Source organism: Rhineura floridana, chromosome 17 (assembly GCF_030035675.1).
Source record: "Rhineura floridana isolate rRhiFlo1 chromosome 17, rRhiFlo1.hap2, whole genome shotgun sequence".
NCBI classification, from domain to species: Eukaryota; Metazoa; Chordata; class Lepidosauria; order Squamata; family Rhineuridae; genus Rhineura; species Rhineura floridana.
The window spans coordinates 30241318-30257411 of NC_084496.1; the positions used below are offsets into that span (position 1 = coordinate 30241318).

Below are 16094 nucleotides of genomic sequence, written 5' to 3' on the forward strand. Positions count from 1 at the left end.
GGTTTTCTGCCATCCTTCAGCTAAGTGTGTGGGAAAACCTCCCTGCAAGCACCTTGCGCTATCAGGATTCTCGATCACAAGGAGCTTTTAAGCACATTCAGCTGAACGTGATTGTAAGGGACATTGGGGGGGGGGTGCATGTGACGCACTCCTCCTGCACACACTTATGCCCATATACGATCTTTGGACCATGTGAAGAGTGCTGTTGATGTACATGGCTGGTGAAATGTGTATAGTTTGGGTTTGGTACTCTCAAAACACAGTGTAGTTTTCCTGCGCATGGTCTAAATAGCAAGGGTGTGAGCTGAATGGGCGATTAAAAGGAAGGAACCTAAAATATTGTCTGGCTGGGTCCAAAGGGCCAATCCAGTGACCAGCCAGATGCTTCTGGAAGCTCAGCAATAAGGGCGGCCTTGCTCTGTAGGTGAAGGTTCAGTTTAGCAGCGATGGCAAATAGAAGCTGCCAGAGCTGTTTCCTTTAAAAATGTCCTGCTGGGGGTGATAGGGAGGGAGCAAATTTTCAAAACCTATTTGCCAAGCATCTCAATCCAGGCAGGACCAAAAAGAAATAAAATAATAAATTTTCTGCTCTGAGAAAGGAGATTGTGTAGCTTGAAATTCCCAATAATCAAAATTCCCCTGCCCCCCAGAAAGAAATTACCCATGCAGGGCTTTTTAAAAGGCATTTTCACTGGTGGGGAATGAACTGAACATTATGCCAAAGAATATTTTTGATCTTTGTTTTAAATAATTAAACATGCATTTGTTTAAATAAATAAATGTCATAAAAGATGTAGTTTAATAGTAAATGACTGGAATGTACAGAAACCTGGCATTTAAAATTTAACTAAAAATATCCAGAACTCCAAAACAATTTTTTTTTTTACAAAATCCTGCACAGGATTGAACATCACATCAAGTGACGCCTGGGGGATTAAATCCTGCTCAGTTCGGGGGTGCCAGCCAGTTCTCACTGTGCATTGGCTGGCACGCCCAAAGTTTGCTTGTCAGGAGATCAGCAATTTCACATCTGAGTTCTTTGAGAACCCTCCAGTGCGTGCCACCCAGACCTGGCGATTTGTCCATTTTTATTTTGTCTCAGCCTCTTTTGTCTCCGCACTTCGGGGGTTGGACAGAGTTTGAGTTCACAGGAGGGAGATTCACGAGGGCTGGGGGGGGGGAGGATTTCCCCTACGCTTTATATGTTAAAAAATTCCCTGAACCTGCATTCCAATATATCCTTAGCTGTACCTTTGTATGGATTTTAATTATATTGTTTTTATGAGCTAATCTTTGCTGAGAAGCAGAGTATAAGTCTTCTCCTCCTAGTGGTAGCAGTAATAACAACAATGGTATTTTCACTTGAAATGGTAGACAGCAAGCATGAGGTTTCCAGCGTAATCTTGTCTCATTTTCCTCCCTCCCAGGGAACACTATGACAGTCTCCTACATGACGGGGTTGACCCTGGGCTCCGCAGTGGCGTATTTCGCCTATAGCCTCACCAGCACATCCCACAGCACCTGCTTCCACACTGAAACCTACAACGGCTCCATCACAGAAGGCTACTGAGAGGGCAGCCTCTTCTGATTTGCAAGGTTGTTGCAGGCAAGAGGGGAAGAGGTGGGGCTCCCGCAAATCGGCTCCCCTGCAGGATGAGCTCCAGGCATGTCTGGACTGTGGTGGGAAACCCCAACCTCACAGGGGCTGATTTTCACTTGGAGGACAGGCAAAGGGGAAATTCTCCGGCTCAAGGCTTGTTGAAACAAACTCTCCTGTTTATTTCAAGTGGGCTCATGTGCAGGATCATTTTCCTGCAGGGTGTTCCCCATGGACTGGATCTGGCTGCCCTCCTTAAAATCCTGATACAGCCACTGCCTGGCCCCTTTCCTTGTGATAGGAGAACCACCACCACCCCACTCCCCCAACACAAATTCTCCTCCCCTTTCCAGGGCCTGCAAGCTCTGCCACAAACTGGCCGTGGGAGAGGCCTGGCTTTTGCACTCGAAGCTGTTTGTGTGTTTTGCAGGGAAAGGGCTTGAGGAGGGAAACAGCCACAAGGGATGCTTTGTGCAAAGGGGGCCGAGTTGCTTCTTTTAATAATAATAATAATAATAATTTTAATTTATAAGTCGCCTATCTGGCCAATGGCCACTCTAGGCGACGTACAACTCAATTAAAATACATCATAATAAATACAGTACAACAATAAAACAGTAAAACAGTGACAGTTCAGAGTAGCAGGCAATTAGTCAAAAAGATTTACCCTCCCCGGAGGCAGGCAGGCAGGGATAAGAAATGGGAAGAGGGTTAGATGGGTTCAGGCAGGTACACCAAGAAGGCTTGTTAATAAACTGGCCTTTCCCCTGAAGCTGCTCCATCCTGATTGGTCTTGTCGTGATACTTTTTCTCCTGTCATAGACTTGTCCAATTAAAATAAAAAATAGGCTTGCTTATTTTACGTTATGGAGGAGAGTAAACATGTGGAGCAACTTTTACTGGATCATATCGCTTAAGGCTGCAGGGGAGGAGCTGGTATCTGAACATTCTCCTACTAAAAATCAACCACACCTCCCCGTTACATGGAAAGGTAACATGTAGGAAAGTTCTAACTTGCTCTTCTTCCTGACCTGCTACCTTTCTAAGTGCGGGGCAGCTATGTGACAATTCAAACATGAGATCCCCTCTCTCCCTCTCTCTCCGCCCTTAGTTTTTAAGTGGCACAAGCCAGGAAAACTGCACTGTGTGATCCTATTGGACATATAGGTTGGCTGTAATCTCTCAGGTTGCAGGAAGCATGTAGCGTGGCCTAGCTGTCCATGGGCTCCAGTCAAAGGATTTTAGGAATCTTTTCTCCAAAATATTAAAGGGACAGGAGCCTCCATCAGGAAAAGCAAGTGAGCTGTCCTGTCCTCTTCTTCTTCTTCTTCCCATGTCTTATCATTGGGGCAGTAAATGAGTGAAGCCCCCAAAACATTCCAATACTGCAGCAAGGACAGCAGCTGACAGTTTTGCTCCAAGACCTCTTTAGTTCTAGATACTTTTAAGTGGGGCAGTCTCCACAACCACCACTGACTGCTGTGTAAACAAAATTAGGTTGCCCCAAGTTGAGACTGTAGGGGAGGTATTGCCCCACAAGCTGTGACAGATCTGCTTGAGCTGGACAAGCACCAAATGCGCGTCCTGACCCAACAGCCACTCCAGACGCCCAGGTCTCCAGTGAGGCAGCTGGCTGCATTGTCTGGCTCCTCAGTGGCCTCTGCAAGCTTGCAAGCTGCTTTTCTAACAGCAATCTCTTCATCAAATCAAGAATTGCCAAGATGCAGCCCTCCCCTCTCATCTTTGAGAATAGCCTTCGACATCTGGAAACCCGCTAGTTGCTGCAATGAAAAACCAAGTTGGGAGATGTGGGGCGCTGTTTGTATGTGATTTGGAGAGGAAACTGGTGGGGGTGAGGGGGTGCTTTATCGTTCACCCTCCAGCCATGTGTCTCCATCATTTCCCAACTTTCCCCCCTCTTGTGGCTAAGAGACATTTGGGAAGCCCAGCTGGAGGTGTGGGTAGAGGGGACAAGTGGATCAGATGGGTGGCCGAACCACCCTTTCCAGGCTGCCTCCAAAGAGGACCGTCTGCTGCTTCGTAGCTGGTTGGAGTGCTGGGCTCCCAGTTCTGTGTCTGCCAGCAAAGGTCGGTTTTATCCCTTTCTCCCACTTATGCACCCTCAAGTCCCACAGTCTGCATTGCTTCTGCTCCTCTGGCTTACCCACGGGCAGTGGTTTTGCTAATCAAGTTAGTGTGGCACACTCAAACCATGTTGCCGATTACCCATCTTAGCTGCTTGGTGTGTGCATGCCCAGCTATGTCTCTTGTTCAGCACAGCTGACCTGCCATTGCTCACTTCCACAGGTTGGCATTAGAGTGGCTGGCTGGGCCGAGAAAGAGTTTCTTAGAAGAAGGCAGGGAGTTCACCCCATCTTGCCATTGTGGATTCTTGTGCGCGAGTACACGTGTGCGTTCCTATGTGTGGTTGCTGATGAATAAAGTTATTGGGTTGGGGTTTTTTCCTCCTAAATGCATTGGCCCGTTGCTTTGACTTCTGTTTCTTCTTTGGAGGGGGGGAAGCAGGGTGCTGTTCAGCGGCTGCAGAAACTTCATCTTTCACTTTGCTCCTACAACGGTGCCCACAGCACTTATGGGTCAAACCTGATGATAATTCCCTTGCCACCCAGATTGCAGGAGGCAGCCCTGCCTGAATATAAGCCCAGAATAAATGGTGGAGGTCAAGTTAATGAGCAAAGGGTTGCCAGTTCAGTTTAGATCATTCTGGCACATGGTGTCCAGTTCTGGGTACCACATTTTAAGAAGCAAAGTAGAAGGTGACCAGGATGAGGTGGGCTCCGTCAACCAAGCCCAGTGAGAGATGGCTGAAAGACCTGGGAATGACTAGTCTGGAACAGGATAAGGGGAGATGTGATGGTCTGTCTTTCTTCAAATGCCTGAACGGTTGCTACACAGAAGGGCTGATTGAGCAGGACTAGATAGAACAGTAGATGGAAGTTGAAGGGAAGCAGAGTTTGGCTTAACACGTGGGGAAACTTCCTAATGGCAAGGGCTGTCTGACATTAGAACATGGTGGACTCTCCTTAGTGCGAGATATTTAAGCAGAGGCTAGACAGCTAGCTGTCAGGGATGATGTAGTTGTAGATTCTTGCACTGGGTAGGGGGTTGGACTGGATGACCTCTAAGAACAGGGCTAGTGTAGCTGCTAGTGGCTCAGCCTTGCACAATGTGGCATTTGCATGCCTGGCTGATTTGCCACTTGCAGTTGCATACTTCCCAGGTTAGGGGGAGCTTTCCAAAGTATATGAGGAACACATGAAGAAGGTGCTATGGTGATGGTTTCAAGACCTTCTGTTGGCTTCTATTCCACCCCCCCCGTACACCACCTAAATTTAACCTCCAGCTGTGTTTCTGTTTAGGTCTGTTCTATACCTAACGAGGCTTCTGTGTGTTTTGGAGTAGAGGATTACCCCAATCATGCACACAGACACAGGCAGCATTCTAAATAAATGAGCTAAAAGCAGGATGAAGCCCCCTTGTGGATAATCAAGACACTGCTAGCTGGACCACTGGTCTGACCCAGGAGTTTTCTTCTTCATGGGGAAAGGCCGTAGCGCAATGGTAGAGCAGGTAAGGCTGGAAATGACCTCTGATGAGCTGCTGCTGCCACAAAGCAGCGTTTTGTGGCGGGTCCTGTTTGCTCAATGCACTCCTTTCAGGACCAAAGATGTGTGGCACAGTGGCCAGTCCCCACCAGCTCCAGGTGTTTGTTTTGCAGGTAGCAAGGCAGGAAAGCCTGAGACCCTTACAAGCCTCTTCCAGCAGCCTGGGCAGTCGTGGGGATGATGGGCCAACTTCACACAAGGTAGCTCAGTCAGTTAATACTGTTTTGTATGTGCCATTTGGGGCGTGGCTGATTGCTGGATCTGGGGCAAATGTCATTGTCAGATTTCATTGTCAAGGTGCTGGGTTTAGGTGCAGGGATCGCGTCATGCCCACCCTTCAGGTGACTGGGCCTTATGGGCAACCCACAACATCCCTGCGGTAGGAGGCAGCATGTGTTTGAATATGTAACCCAGGATCTGCATGCAGATGGATGCCCAGAGGAAAAATGCACACTAGCTACTAGTGCATTGGAAAGGGGCAGATTGCAAATAGTCTCTTGGCAGGCAGGCAGGGATAAGAAAGCAAGCCACAGAAGCCGTAACCAGACTGGTCTGCAAGGTACAAATTGTAATCTTCTGTGAAGGGGAGACGAGACGAGTGACCTGTTGCCACCAGATGGCGCAGATGCCGTCCCTGTGAGCCACCAGCAAGGCCAGGTAAGTGCCTGCATCTGACATTGCCACTGGGGAAATCGGCAACCAGCACTCACAGCTCACCCCAATGGCAGCAGAGAAAAGGCTGCGGCAGATATGGGGGGAGGGCTGCCTACAGGTATGTGCAGTCCATGTGGCTGTGTAGCTTAAGTGCTCCGCAGGGCTGGGGCTGGGTTGCTGCAGTGGGTGGTTGCGGCCACTGGAAGCTCCCTGACTTTCTCTAGATGTGTCCACTGATGATTCTCGCCCACTCTTTCTGCCCAAGGGCTTGAGTACACAGGTGGCAACGCAGCCCACAACCATCCCTTTAAACATCAGGCCAGAGCAGAAAATAACTTTTCCTTCCCTGCCTTTTCAAAGGTTTGCACCCAACCCCAGACCAAAATGTGTGGTGATGTATCCAAAAGAATGACAAGGTTTCTTTGGCAAAGAGAGGAAAACCAAAGTCTAGGGCAGAACCCCCCCCCTTTTCTCTCTCAAGTGCCTTGCTGCAGCCACATTTAATTCACAAGGATGCTGGTGCAGCATGCAGCAGAAGTGCCAGTCAGTTGTGCACCTCCCCAGTGGGAGTAAATTCACTTTCACCCCCACCCCACCCCACAAACACAGATTGCCCAAATTCCACCCCTCGCCCAGGCTTCACTGCCTGTGAAAAAAGTGCCCAAGAATTATCATCAAGATAGCGCTGACACAGTGGGCTGGATTATGAACAGACCCAGCAGGTATGTTGGGTACATGACCGCTGGTAACACGCTTTGTGTGAATGCCCCCCCCCCCGGCTTGTCCTGGTGTAGATTTCCAGAGTGTCTTTGGGATTGCACGGGGGAGGTGAGTGAGTGAATGAGGATTCAGCATAAGTCTGCTCCCTCCGCCCTATTACTTGTGTCCTGCCCACAATTCTATCCACCCACTTCAGGGAGCAGCTGGGGACCCTTTGCCTAGTAGAGGAATTTTCACAGGAGTGTTTTCAGTGGGAGGCAACAGTCCCCACTTCTGAAGCCGCCTGCCCCAACGTAAAGACCCCTCAGCCCACTCATCAGTGGATACAGGATCACACCCTTTTTGATAAAAACCAAGAAGACAAAGGCAGAGTTCAGGCTGGTTGGTTGTTTTTCAATTGTTTTTTTTTATGAAAAAGGATCGCACATAATTCGGCAACAAACAGAATGCAAAAGGGGGGGGGAACTGAAAACATAAAACAACAGGGGGAGGGCAAAAAACCTGGCTCCTTTCCTCTCGATTGTCTGCAAAATATCCTTGTGTTCCATAGAAGGCAATGGGCAGTTAAGTGCTTTCTATTTGACATTCGCGTAAATTCTCTCCCTCCCTCTCTGTGTCTCTTTAAAACACATTTGCTCACGCAAGTTGCTTCTACAAATACAGTACACAGTTCATATATAAGCAATGTTTTGGATTTCCCGTTCTTTTCTTTTTACAGTCACAATCCAACAGGAAATAAAAAATAAGACTCTACATGTCAGACTGTGTTTCCTTTTATAATTCCATAATTTTTTTCACAGTTTTTTTTAAAAAAGTTTATATATTTATATATATTTATATATTTATATTTTATATTTATAATTAAAAAGTTGAATCCATTTTGCTTTTTTATCCTTTCTTTTTTTAGTTTTGCTTTCTTTGAAGAGCTTATAATACAGGGGAAAAGGTAATATGAGAGTCTTTTGGTACGTTAAAACTGTACAGAGCTGCTGCTGCTGTTTAGAAATATTATCCACCAAAGTCTTCGGGAGCCGCAGTCCAAGACTGGAGAAGGCAGGCAGTACAGATCAGCACCACTGTGGTTCTTTAAAAGGAGATTGGGACAGGACTCTAAAACGGGATGCCTTTCTCTACAGCTACATATCTTTACTTCTCCATTTGTGCCAGAGCAGACAGTTAAAAATCTGACCAAGTAAGTAAAGGGTAGTGCTGGAATGGCACATTCTGTTCCGGGCAGAAACAATCGTGGTGTCTCGGGCTTGTAGTGTATGAGTTTGTTTTTTAAGTGCAAAAACATGGCTGTTTTCATCCTTATTATCCTGTACTCGTACCCAAGGGACTCCCTTGTTGGCCTTGTCTCTCTTTGGGCTTTCACCCTGCAAAGTCCAGAGCCAATCGCCTAGGAGGGGGGAAACAGAGATGGATGGCTAAGTGAACGGGAAAGTGGGGAAATATGGGATCAGTGACTGTCAACCACTCTAGTCCTGCGTTTAATGCAGATTCCCCACTCCCACTATCCATCACTTCACACGTGGGTAACGCCAGGTTTCTGCAAGTGCCATCTTCTCCGTACTCATCACAAGTAGTGCCAATGGGGAGAAGGGGGTGGGAGAAGAGTTAGTATTTCATTCTGCATGGACTCTTCAAAAGGTAGTTCGCTGGGCCCAGATGACATCGGGAGGGGGAGGGGGAAAGTGTTTCTTGGATTCTTGAAGTGGGAGCAGCAAATTACCAGCAGCGTATGTTCCAAACATTTCTCCCAAATAATGTATTTAGGGAATAGCTGATGGAAGAGGGACCCGTGTTTCTAAGCAGAACCTAGTAACTTACATTCAACTTGCACGTTTTTGTTTGTGAGACTGCACCTGCTCAGGCAGTCCCAAATGCGTCCGATTCCTCTGTCCTTGAACCCTAAGAGAGACGTCAGTCAACAGCTCTTTGTCCAAGCAACACCCTTTGCGACTGTAGCTTTCGGTTCCCGACTGAAGGGCAGGTATTTGACACAGAGAGTCAACAAAATGTCTTTAACTGGCAGTCACACAGGGATCTCCCTACCCTTGTCTTCCACAAGTCAGTTTGTGGTTGCTGAGGGAGGATCGACGGGTAACCTTGAAAATCAGAAAGCATCAAGTCCAAAAAACTGTTGGATGTCCTGAAATACCTATGAAAGTCTGGACCAAAGGGGAGGGGGGAGCCTGTAGTTCTGGGAATGTGGCATGGCACCCCCAAGTGATGCTGGTTCCCAAGCAGCAGAATACAAGCTCATCGCCCTCATCTGTAAGTTCTTTTTTAAAAAAATCTTATCTGTAATTTCTTCTGCAAGAGGCAAGCAGTTGGATCCATCACTGAGCTGATTTCAGGAAATCCCTTAAAACAACCTGTTTTTTGGAACCTGTCTGTCATGATGCAACTGAGCACTAAACAATCATGCTGTCGTTAAAAACAGGCACATACTTTTATTTCATCCCATTCTCCTCCTCCTCCTCTGTGGACAGGTTGGGGTGTATTACTCTGAATGCTTTGCCAAGAGTGGGATGCCTCCCAGGATCCCTTTTTCCAGAAGCGGTTAGCAGATGACCGGGACCCCGTCGGTATTGAATATCATGCCTGTGGTGGGCTCATACGTGCCCGCTAGGTAGTAAAGATCTTCGCTGTCCTGGTACTTCTTCGTTTTCAGCATCTGCTCGTATTGTTCCAGGTCGACGACCAGACATTTGTGCGAGATTGTCTGGACGTCATTTTCGTCCACGTGAGAAGACTGGTACAGTGCTCGCTGGGTGAGAAATGAAAAAAGGGGGGGAGAGAGAGGTGAGCAGGCTATTTGAAGCACACCTCTGGGCTGTGGACACCCAGAGCCAAAGCAGGAGGACAAAAATATGAGGGCTGGCACACTCGCCAGGCACACTGGGGCAAGCAGCAGGGGGCCGGGCAGCCAACTTGCATCCTCTTAGGATGCTACTCCTCTCCCTCCACCTCTTTTTGTGTTTTGCTGCTGTGAGTGGGGCAGCAGTGAATCAACCCCTCCTGTCTGCCTCATTTGGAGGAACACAAGGGGAGAGGTGGTCTGGGAGAGTGCCTGCTTGCACTTTTCAAAAATTAGAATTTTAAGGTTTTTTGAAAAATGTATCTCCATTCCAAAGTCTTCCAAGTCCTCGTCCTCCCATATTTAGCATTCTTTAACTGTCTGGTCCAACTGCCATTTCCTCCCTCATTTCCTTCTGCTATTTTCTTAGCCCCTTTGGTTCCTTCTCCCCTGATCAGGGCCTTGTTTGTGCCTTAACAAAACACAGCCAACCACACACACACATATATACAGTTGTCTAATTTCCCCACCATGAAAAGTTAGACTGAAAATTTCGAGTGGTCTTGACTTGCATATTTTAGCCTCCTGCTTCCTCCATGGTGATGAGGAAGAAGCCAGGCAACAACATGTGAAGCCCACCTCCCAAACACCCCGTTTCCATGAGCCGGCAGGTTTGCCATCAGACAGCCCCAGAGTCTGCAGGGAAGAACTCAACCTGATCTATGCCATCGGCTGCCAGGGGCCAGAACAGACTGCCCTACACGCATCCATGCAACCTTAATGTGTTGTACCTTCTTGTGGCGTGTTATTGTAGAAAACTAACAAAAAACAAAGTCACAAAGCTTTGGACTTGTCTGGCAATACACAAAGACAGATAATCTCCCCATCTTATCTTATTTACAAATATATTTGTACACCACTATTTCATTTTTTTTAAAAAGGAACAGGCACAGCTCTGTGAAGAGTCAAGAGGTCATCCCAAGTACACCGCCTTCCCCGCCACCTGCCTGCTCCTACACACCTCCATGAAGTCTTTCCTCTGGCTGGAAGCCTGAAGAGCGGATGAAAGGCTTCTGCTGGATTTCTGATCCCAGCGCTGGATCAGGGACACCAAACAGTGATGCGGGGGGGAGGGAGGAGGAACAACCAAGGGAAAGCAAGATTAGAAGGCAAAACCAAAATGTTCAAAGCTTTCTACAAACTTAACAGTCTTGCCCTTTAATTTCCCTGTATGTGTAGCAGGACTACACGTTGTAGTGTCAGAGTAAGAGCCTGTTGCTGTTTACACCCAAGCATCTGATGGCTGAAGGAGGTCATTCCCAGCAACCTGACGATGACAGATGAAAGAATGTTTCTGACTGTGTTTCAGAATGTTTAATTGTAATAAGTTGGATTCCTGCACTGAGCAGGGAGTTGGACTCGACGGCCTTATGGGTCCCTTCCAACTCTACAATTCCATGATTCTATGAATTATGTTGGGGAATATTTTTAACTGGTTTCAGCATGCCTTTTTCTTGTTGTTTTATGTTTGCCGCCCTCGGCTCCTTCAAGAGGAAGGGTGGGATATAAATTCTAATAATAATAATGATGAAGAAGAAGAAGAACAAAGAAAGGCACTCTGCACATGTTCAGAGGCACAGTAATATTTGACATATTTGGGCTGCAGTGTTTAATCATTTAATTAGTTATATGAATCAAATGAAAAGTTTTGATCTGCTAAAAATGTACCCAAATTATTTAGGCAGCAGCAGCCCTTTGGACTGTGTTGCTGCACCACCAGAAGCCAGCAACTTTAAAAAAAATTTAAAAGGAAAATGCTTGGGGGGAGGCAGGGGGAAGGAGAAACCTCTCCCTACACATAAATGGTAAGCCCCTCCCCCAAACCATTTCAGCCTGCCCCCCAAAAAAACCTTTCGCTCCCCCTCATTTTGTTTTGCTTTGGGGTTTCAGTCAAACTAACACTCCTCCCCCTTGCCTGCACATTTGGCCAACTGCATCCACATTTAAACTGATGAATTGAGCAATCTACTACAACTCATATAATTAAGTTTTTTTTAAAAAAATTAGGTGACAAGCCCAGTTTGTCTCTCACTCCATCACTTACAAAGGTACTAATTTTTTCTACACCAGAAGAGAAAAGGAGGGACCTTTCCCCAAAGATAACGGGTTTTCCTGCTGTGGGGAGACCGGGGGTGGCAACTTCCCAACAGCCTTTCTTCCTCTGATTGGCCAGAGGGTCCTTCCCCTTGCCTGTGCAGCAGCCAACCAACACCAAGCCGCAACCTTTGCTGAAGTCCCACGGAGTCGCAGCTCAAGTTACGCGCCAGAAGCCCCAGCTCACTCACATAGATCGCCATGCGCACAGTGGAGTCAGTGCACTAGGGTGGGCAGTTATTTGATGGGGAGGCACCGCTGCCATTCTCCCACAGTCTCCAGTTCTCCTTACATGGGGTTTCCACTGCGGGCTGCCTGCTTTGACATCAAAGCCTGGGAAACTTCACTGAGAGCGTGCTAGACATGCACGCACACATTTTCTAAACTGTCTGGAGCAGACTGCCTTGTGTGCATTAGAGTCCTCATGGAGTTCTGAGCAAAAAATATCACCCAGAAAGCAACCCCCCCTTCTCCCCCCCCCCGGTGATACCCAGCTCACTTCTCAAGGACTCACGGAGGCTTTTCCCTTCCAGTCCCAACAGAGATCTTGGCTCTCTACTTATGCTGCAAGAAGGTGATGCTTGGGCTACCTACCTTGCCTTCGTTGAGTTTCTTGCCAGGGTTGGTTTCTTCTGGGTGATAAAACCATTTCACTCTGACAACCATGTTGTTCCCCCAGGACTCCCACATGCTCTGGATCCGGCCAATGTAGGGCAGGTTGGGTCGGCCGGCCGACAAGAAGACTGCACAGTCTCCAATGCGGATTATCTCCTTCCCACGAACAATGGCCTTGTAGAAGAGCTTCCGCGCTTTGCCCTTCATCCCGCGCCTCTATGGAGTGAGAGAATGCAGAGTCGCATAAGTTTGGGGCCTATGCACACGCTACGTCCTGTTACGAGGTGCAAGGCTCTGGAACCTGCCAGTCTATAATTCCCACCCCATACCCCCTTGTATTGCTGGTTATGCAGTCCTGAGGTGCTGTGAAGAGACAACAAGGCCACCTTGTGAGCAACAAAAATAACCGAGAGCAACTGGAATAAATGTTATCTTCTCCTTGGCAGATTTCCCTCAAGCCTAGCAGAATCATCCCACTGTTCAAAGAAAGCTTTAGGAAAGTAGCCTGAGTTTCTCAGGGTCAGCAAGGAACACGCACACACACAAAATCACCTCATACCCAGACCCCTCTTTTTCAGAGGGGCTAGAGAGAGAGTCTTTTAAAAGAGAGGCTTGAGTTCTGGAATGGGGGGCAATGGCAATCTGAGCTCCAACACGTGTAACTACACTCAAAAAACTCAACGAGAGACGGCAGGGACAGAACCAGGAAGGGATTCTGTGTCTCGGCCCACGCCTTGAGGCAAATGGAGTCCTTGCTGATTTTGGGCCAGAGCCCTTCCACACCACTTCAGCCACATTCCTCTGCCCACTCCTGGGCCTAGGATAGGTAATCTCTCCTACCTGTCATTCTTTATAGTAATAGGGTTCTTTGATCTCTTTATTTTAAAGTCATGAATGGGTTAGGATATTAATGATTAATGCTGCCACGCACCCAGTAATTTTGTAATGCTATTCCTCTCTTTTCTCTCAATAAAAGCTTTGCTTTAGTCTGATTTGGACCTGCATTTCTTGGGTACGCATGCACCATGTAGGCACACTTCAGGGCAAAGGGCTTGTTTTATCCCTAGCAAAAGATCCCCCTCCTCTCAAGGAGGCATGTTTCATGGGACATGCGGGTGGCAGGTTCGCACACTCAGGTTCCCAAGAACACGTGTCGTGACAGTTCTCTAGTGTACACCTCTACTTGTTTGGGTTTTTATAACTGCAACAAACAGGTGTCTCAGAATATGAGCCTATGAGGCAAGTAGAATCTGCCCTTGGCTCCCTGCTGAGCGCTGGCTGTGTCTGAAACAGCCCAAGGTTGTGGGACAATTTCTCAAAGGGGAGGCTTGGTTGACATCTCTCTCTGTGTGTTTATCGGGGGGGGGGCTGAGCACCATGAACTATGAATTCTTGCTCCCAATACAGCCGGGGGGGGGGAGCCTGTGGAAGCCCTGCAGCTGTTGCTGGATGCCACCTCCTACCAAGACCCTGACCTTTGGCCAATGCAGTGAGAGCCCAGCAACATCTGGAGAACCACACAGCCCCCAACCCCTGAAGTAAGGAAGTGGAGGATTTCCACCAACTCCTCCTCCAGCTGCAGTCCTCTGCGCCACATCCCACACGACTGCTGAGGGTCCGCTAGCCCTCAGGAGTAGATTCCCTGGTGGTGCAGGGGCCTGCCGAGAGAAAAGAGAGGTGGGAAAGCCCCATCAATGTAAATGTTCCTTTCATGAAAGGGAAAGCAGGACCCAAGCCTTGGAGCCTCTTGCAACTCCAGAATCTTCTTCCCCTTCAGTTTCAAACCTTCATGACTGCAGACAAAACATGAAAAAGCGAACACAGGTTCTACAAAGGAAGAGGATGAAGCTCCTCAAATGGCTTTCCATCTCTGTACTGTCTCATGGTATTTATAATATAGTATAATATTTTAAATATATGGTAAGTTGCCTCAAAAACATTGGTTAGTAAGGCGAGTCATAAATACTCCCAAATAAATAAATAATAAAGCATGGACAGCGTAGTGGGCCCTCTGGGCATTTAACAAAAGTTATTTATTTATATTTGGGATTTATGCCTCGTGTTTCTGTAAAATATCCAATGAACGTAAACCAATATGGAATAATGAAAAGGACCAATAAAGCCAAACAATTGGGCAATCTAGCCCCCTCCCCCATGACTAAAAGGATGAAACCATCTGGAGACTGCACTCTGCACAACTTCACTGAAACAGACCCATCTGAAAGCAAGCAAACCAAAAGGTCCAGGCGGACCTTGGGTTGACACTCTCCACTGAGATGACGCCGGCCTTTGTATTGTGCTGTTATGAGAAAGGCCCTGCAGCAGGAAGGGCAGAGAGCAACAACGGTCCCAAGAGCCCCCAAAGAGTTGAGCTAACCTGGGTGGGTTTCCCAAACCACTTCCACAGTTGACGAGCCGGCAGGAAGGCAGCAATCTTGGGCCTGTTCTCCACAGAGGGCAGCCTCTGGCGCTTGGCTAACTCCTTGGTGGTGGGCAGGTGGATCCCCTCGCGCTTCTTGGGCCGGGTCTTGGTCCCAGTCTGCTGTTGCTTCTGTGCTGCTCGCTCCTGCTGCTCCTCCTCTTGCTGCTGCTGCTTTGGGCCTTGGGGGTGGGAAGTGGCACGAGGCTTCCCTGCCTGCTTCGCTGGCTTGGGCGGCAGGGCCAGCTGGCCAGAAGAGGCACTTGGCTGGGAGTCGGCTGCCTCCTCGTCAGAACTGCAAGAAGAGTCTTCGTCTGTGGTGGAGGAGGAAGAGGAGGAGGAGGAGGAGGAAGAACTGGAGCTGGAGGAGGAGGAGGAGGTGGAGGAGGAGGAAGAGGAGGAGGAAGAGGAAGAAGAGCTGCTACTGGTGGAGGAAGAGGAGGAGGAGGTGGAGGAGGAGACGGGCGTAGACGCTCTGGAGCTGGCTGAGCTGCTGCCTTGGGCTCCCCCTCCGTTCTTCACCGCTTCTTCCTCTCCTTCCGACTCTGAACTGCTGCTGTTGCTGTCGGACTCGTCTCCCGCCGGCGCAGGTTGGGCTTTGTCCTCTTGCTCCTTAGAGGAGGCGGAGTTCTCTCCAGAGCCACCAAACTTGCCCCCGTAGGTGGGAGCCGAAGACTCGCCGCTCGCTGCCTTGCTCCTGGAAGATTTCTGCGGCTTCAGGTTGGTGCTTGTGATGGGGTTGTAGCTCAGCCCCAAGACGCTTTTTGCCTCCCTCCTGCCAGCCAGGTTGGCGTCTCCCAGCATCCTCATGGCCTCCTTTGTCTTCTTGGTTTTTGGAGACATGACTCCCTCGTGATCCAGCTTGATGAGGATCTCACTGTCTGGGATCTTCCTCTGAGCTTTGGCTGTTGACCCAAACTCTTGTGACTCCTCGGTGGATTTGCCTTTCTTAGATTTGACTTTCCCAGAGGAGCTGTCAGAAGGACTGAAGGTTCCCAGCGCTCCTGGCAACTCAGCGTATGGCTCTTTCCCCTGGACGCTGCTGAACACTGGAGGATGGAAGGCAGTCTGGGCCGGGCCGGGCACTTTGGCAGAGATTTTCATCTTGCCACCTTTACTGCAGTGTTTTTCTTCCACTGGAGCTGGGGAGGGTCTAGGAGGGATCTGTTGTGCTTTTTTTGAGCCTTTCACAGTTTGTTTGCTAGGGCAAACTGGCTTTTCTGGCACGAGGGAAGGGTTTCCTGATGTTTCCCCATGGTTTGTCTCTTCCTTAAGGATGGTTTCTTCTGGAAAGCAGCAAAAGTTTAAAAAATAAGAAATGGATGGCATTTGCAGAAGCCTAGGATGCCTCTGCTCTAGATCCTAGAAGATGCCCTCAAACACCAAAACAGTCTTCCCCAGTCTGGTGCCCTCCAGAGGTTGCTGGACTCCAACTCCTTCATAGTCCCCAACCATTGGCCATGCTGGGTGGGGCCGATGGACATCATAGCCCAACAACATCTGGAG

The 16094-nt window shown here is 48.5% G+C and overlaps 2 protein-coding genes across 13 annotated transcripts in view; one reads left to right on the forward strand and one right to left on the reverse strand.

Annotated features, from left to right (window-relative positions):
* SLC29A4 (solute carrier family 29 member 4) overlaps window positions 1–4050 on the forward strand; it is a 36267-nt gene extending 32217 nt beyond the window's left edge. For 3 of the 5 annotated variants that reach the window (XM_061600032.1, XM_061600029.1, XM_061600033.1), the window contains one exon: window positions 1428–4050. In XM_061600032.1, coding sequence (XP_061456016.1) covers window positions 1428–1570 — 143 coding nt within the window. In that variant the 3' untranslated portion in view covers window positions 1571–4050. The remainder of the gene's footprint in view (window positions 1–1427) is intronic. The other 2 variants (XM_061600031.1, XM_061600030.1) reach the window with 2 other exon arrangements.
* A 2933-nt stretch (window positions 4051–6983) lies between these two features.
* The window catches only part of TNRC18 (trinucleotide repeat containing 18), a 125506-nt gene continuing 116395 nt past the window's right edge, over window positions 6984–16094 (reverse strand). For all 8 annotated transcript variants that reach the window (XM_061599383.1, XM_061599386.1, XM_061599385.1 and 5 more), the window contains 4 exons: window positions 14547–15874; window positions 12149–12385; window positions 10422–10496; window positions 6984–9370 (listed from right to left, as the gene is read on the reverse strand). In XM_061599383.1, the coding sequence (XP_061455367.1) occupies window positions 9164–9370; window positions 10422–10496; window positions 12149–12385; window positions 14547–15874 (1847 nt within the window). In that variant the 3' untranslated portion in view covers window positions 6984–9163. The remainder of the gene's footprint in view (window positions 9371–10421; window positions 10497–12148; window positions 12386–14546; window positions 15875–16094) is intronic.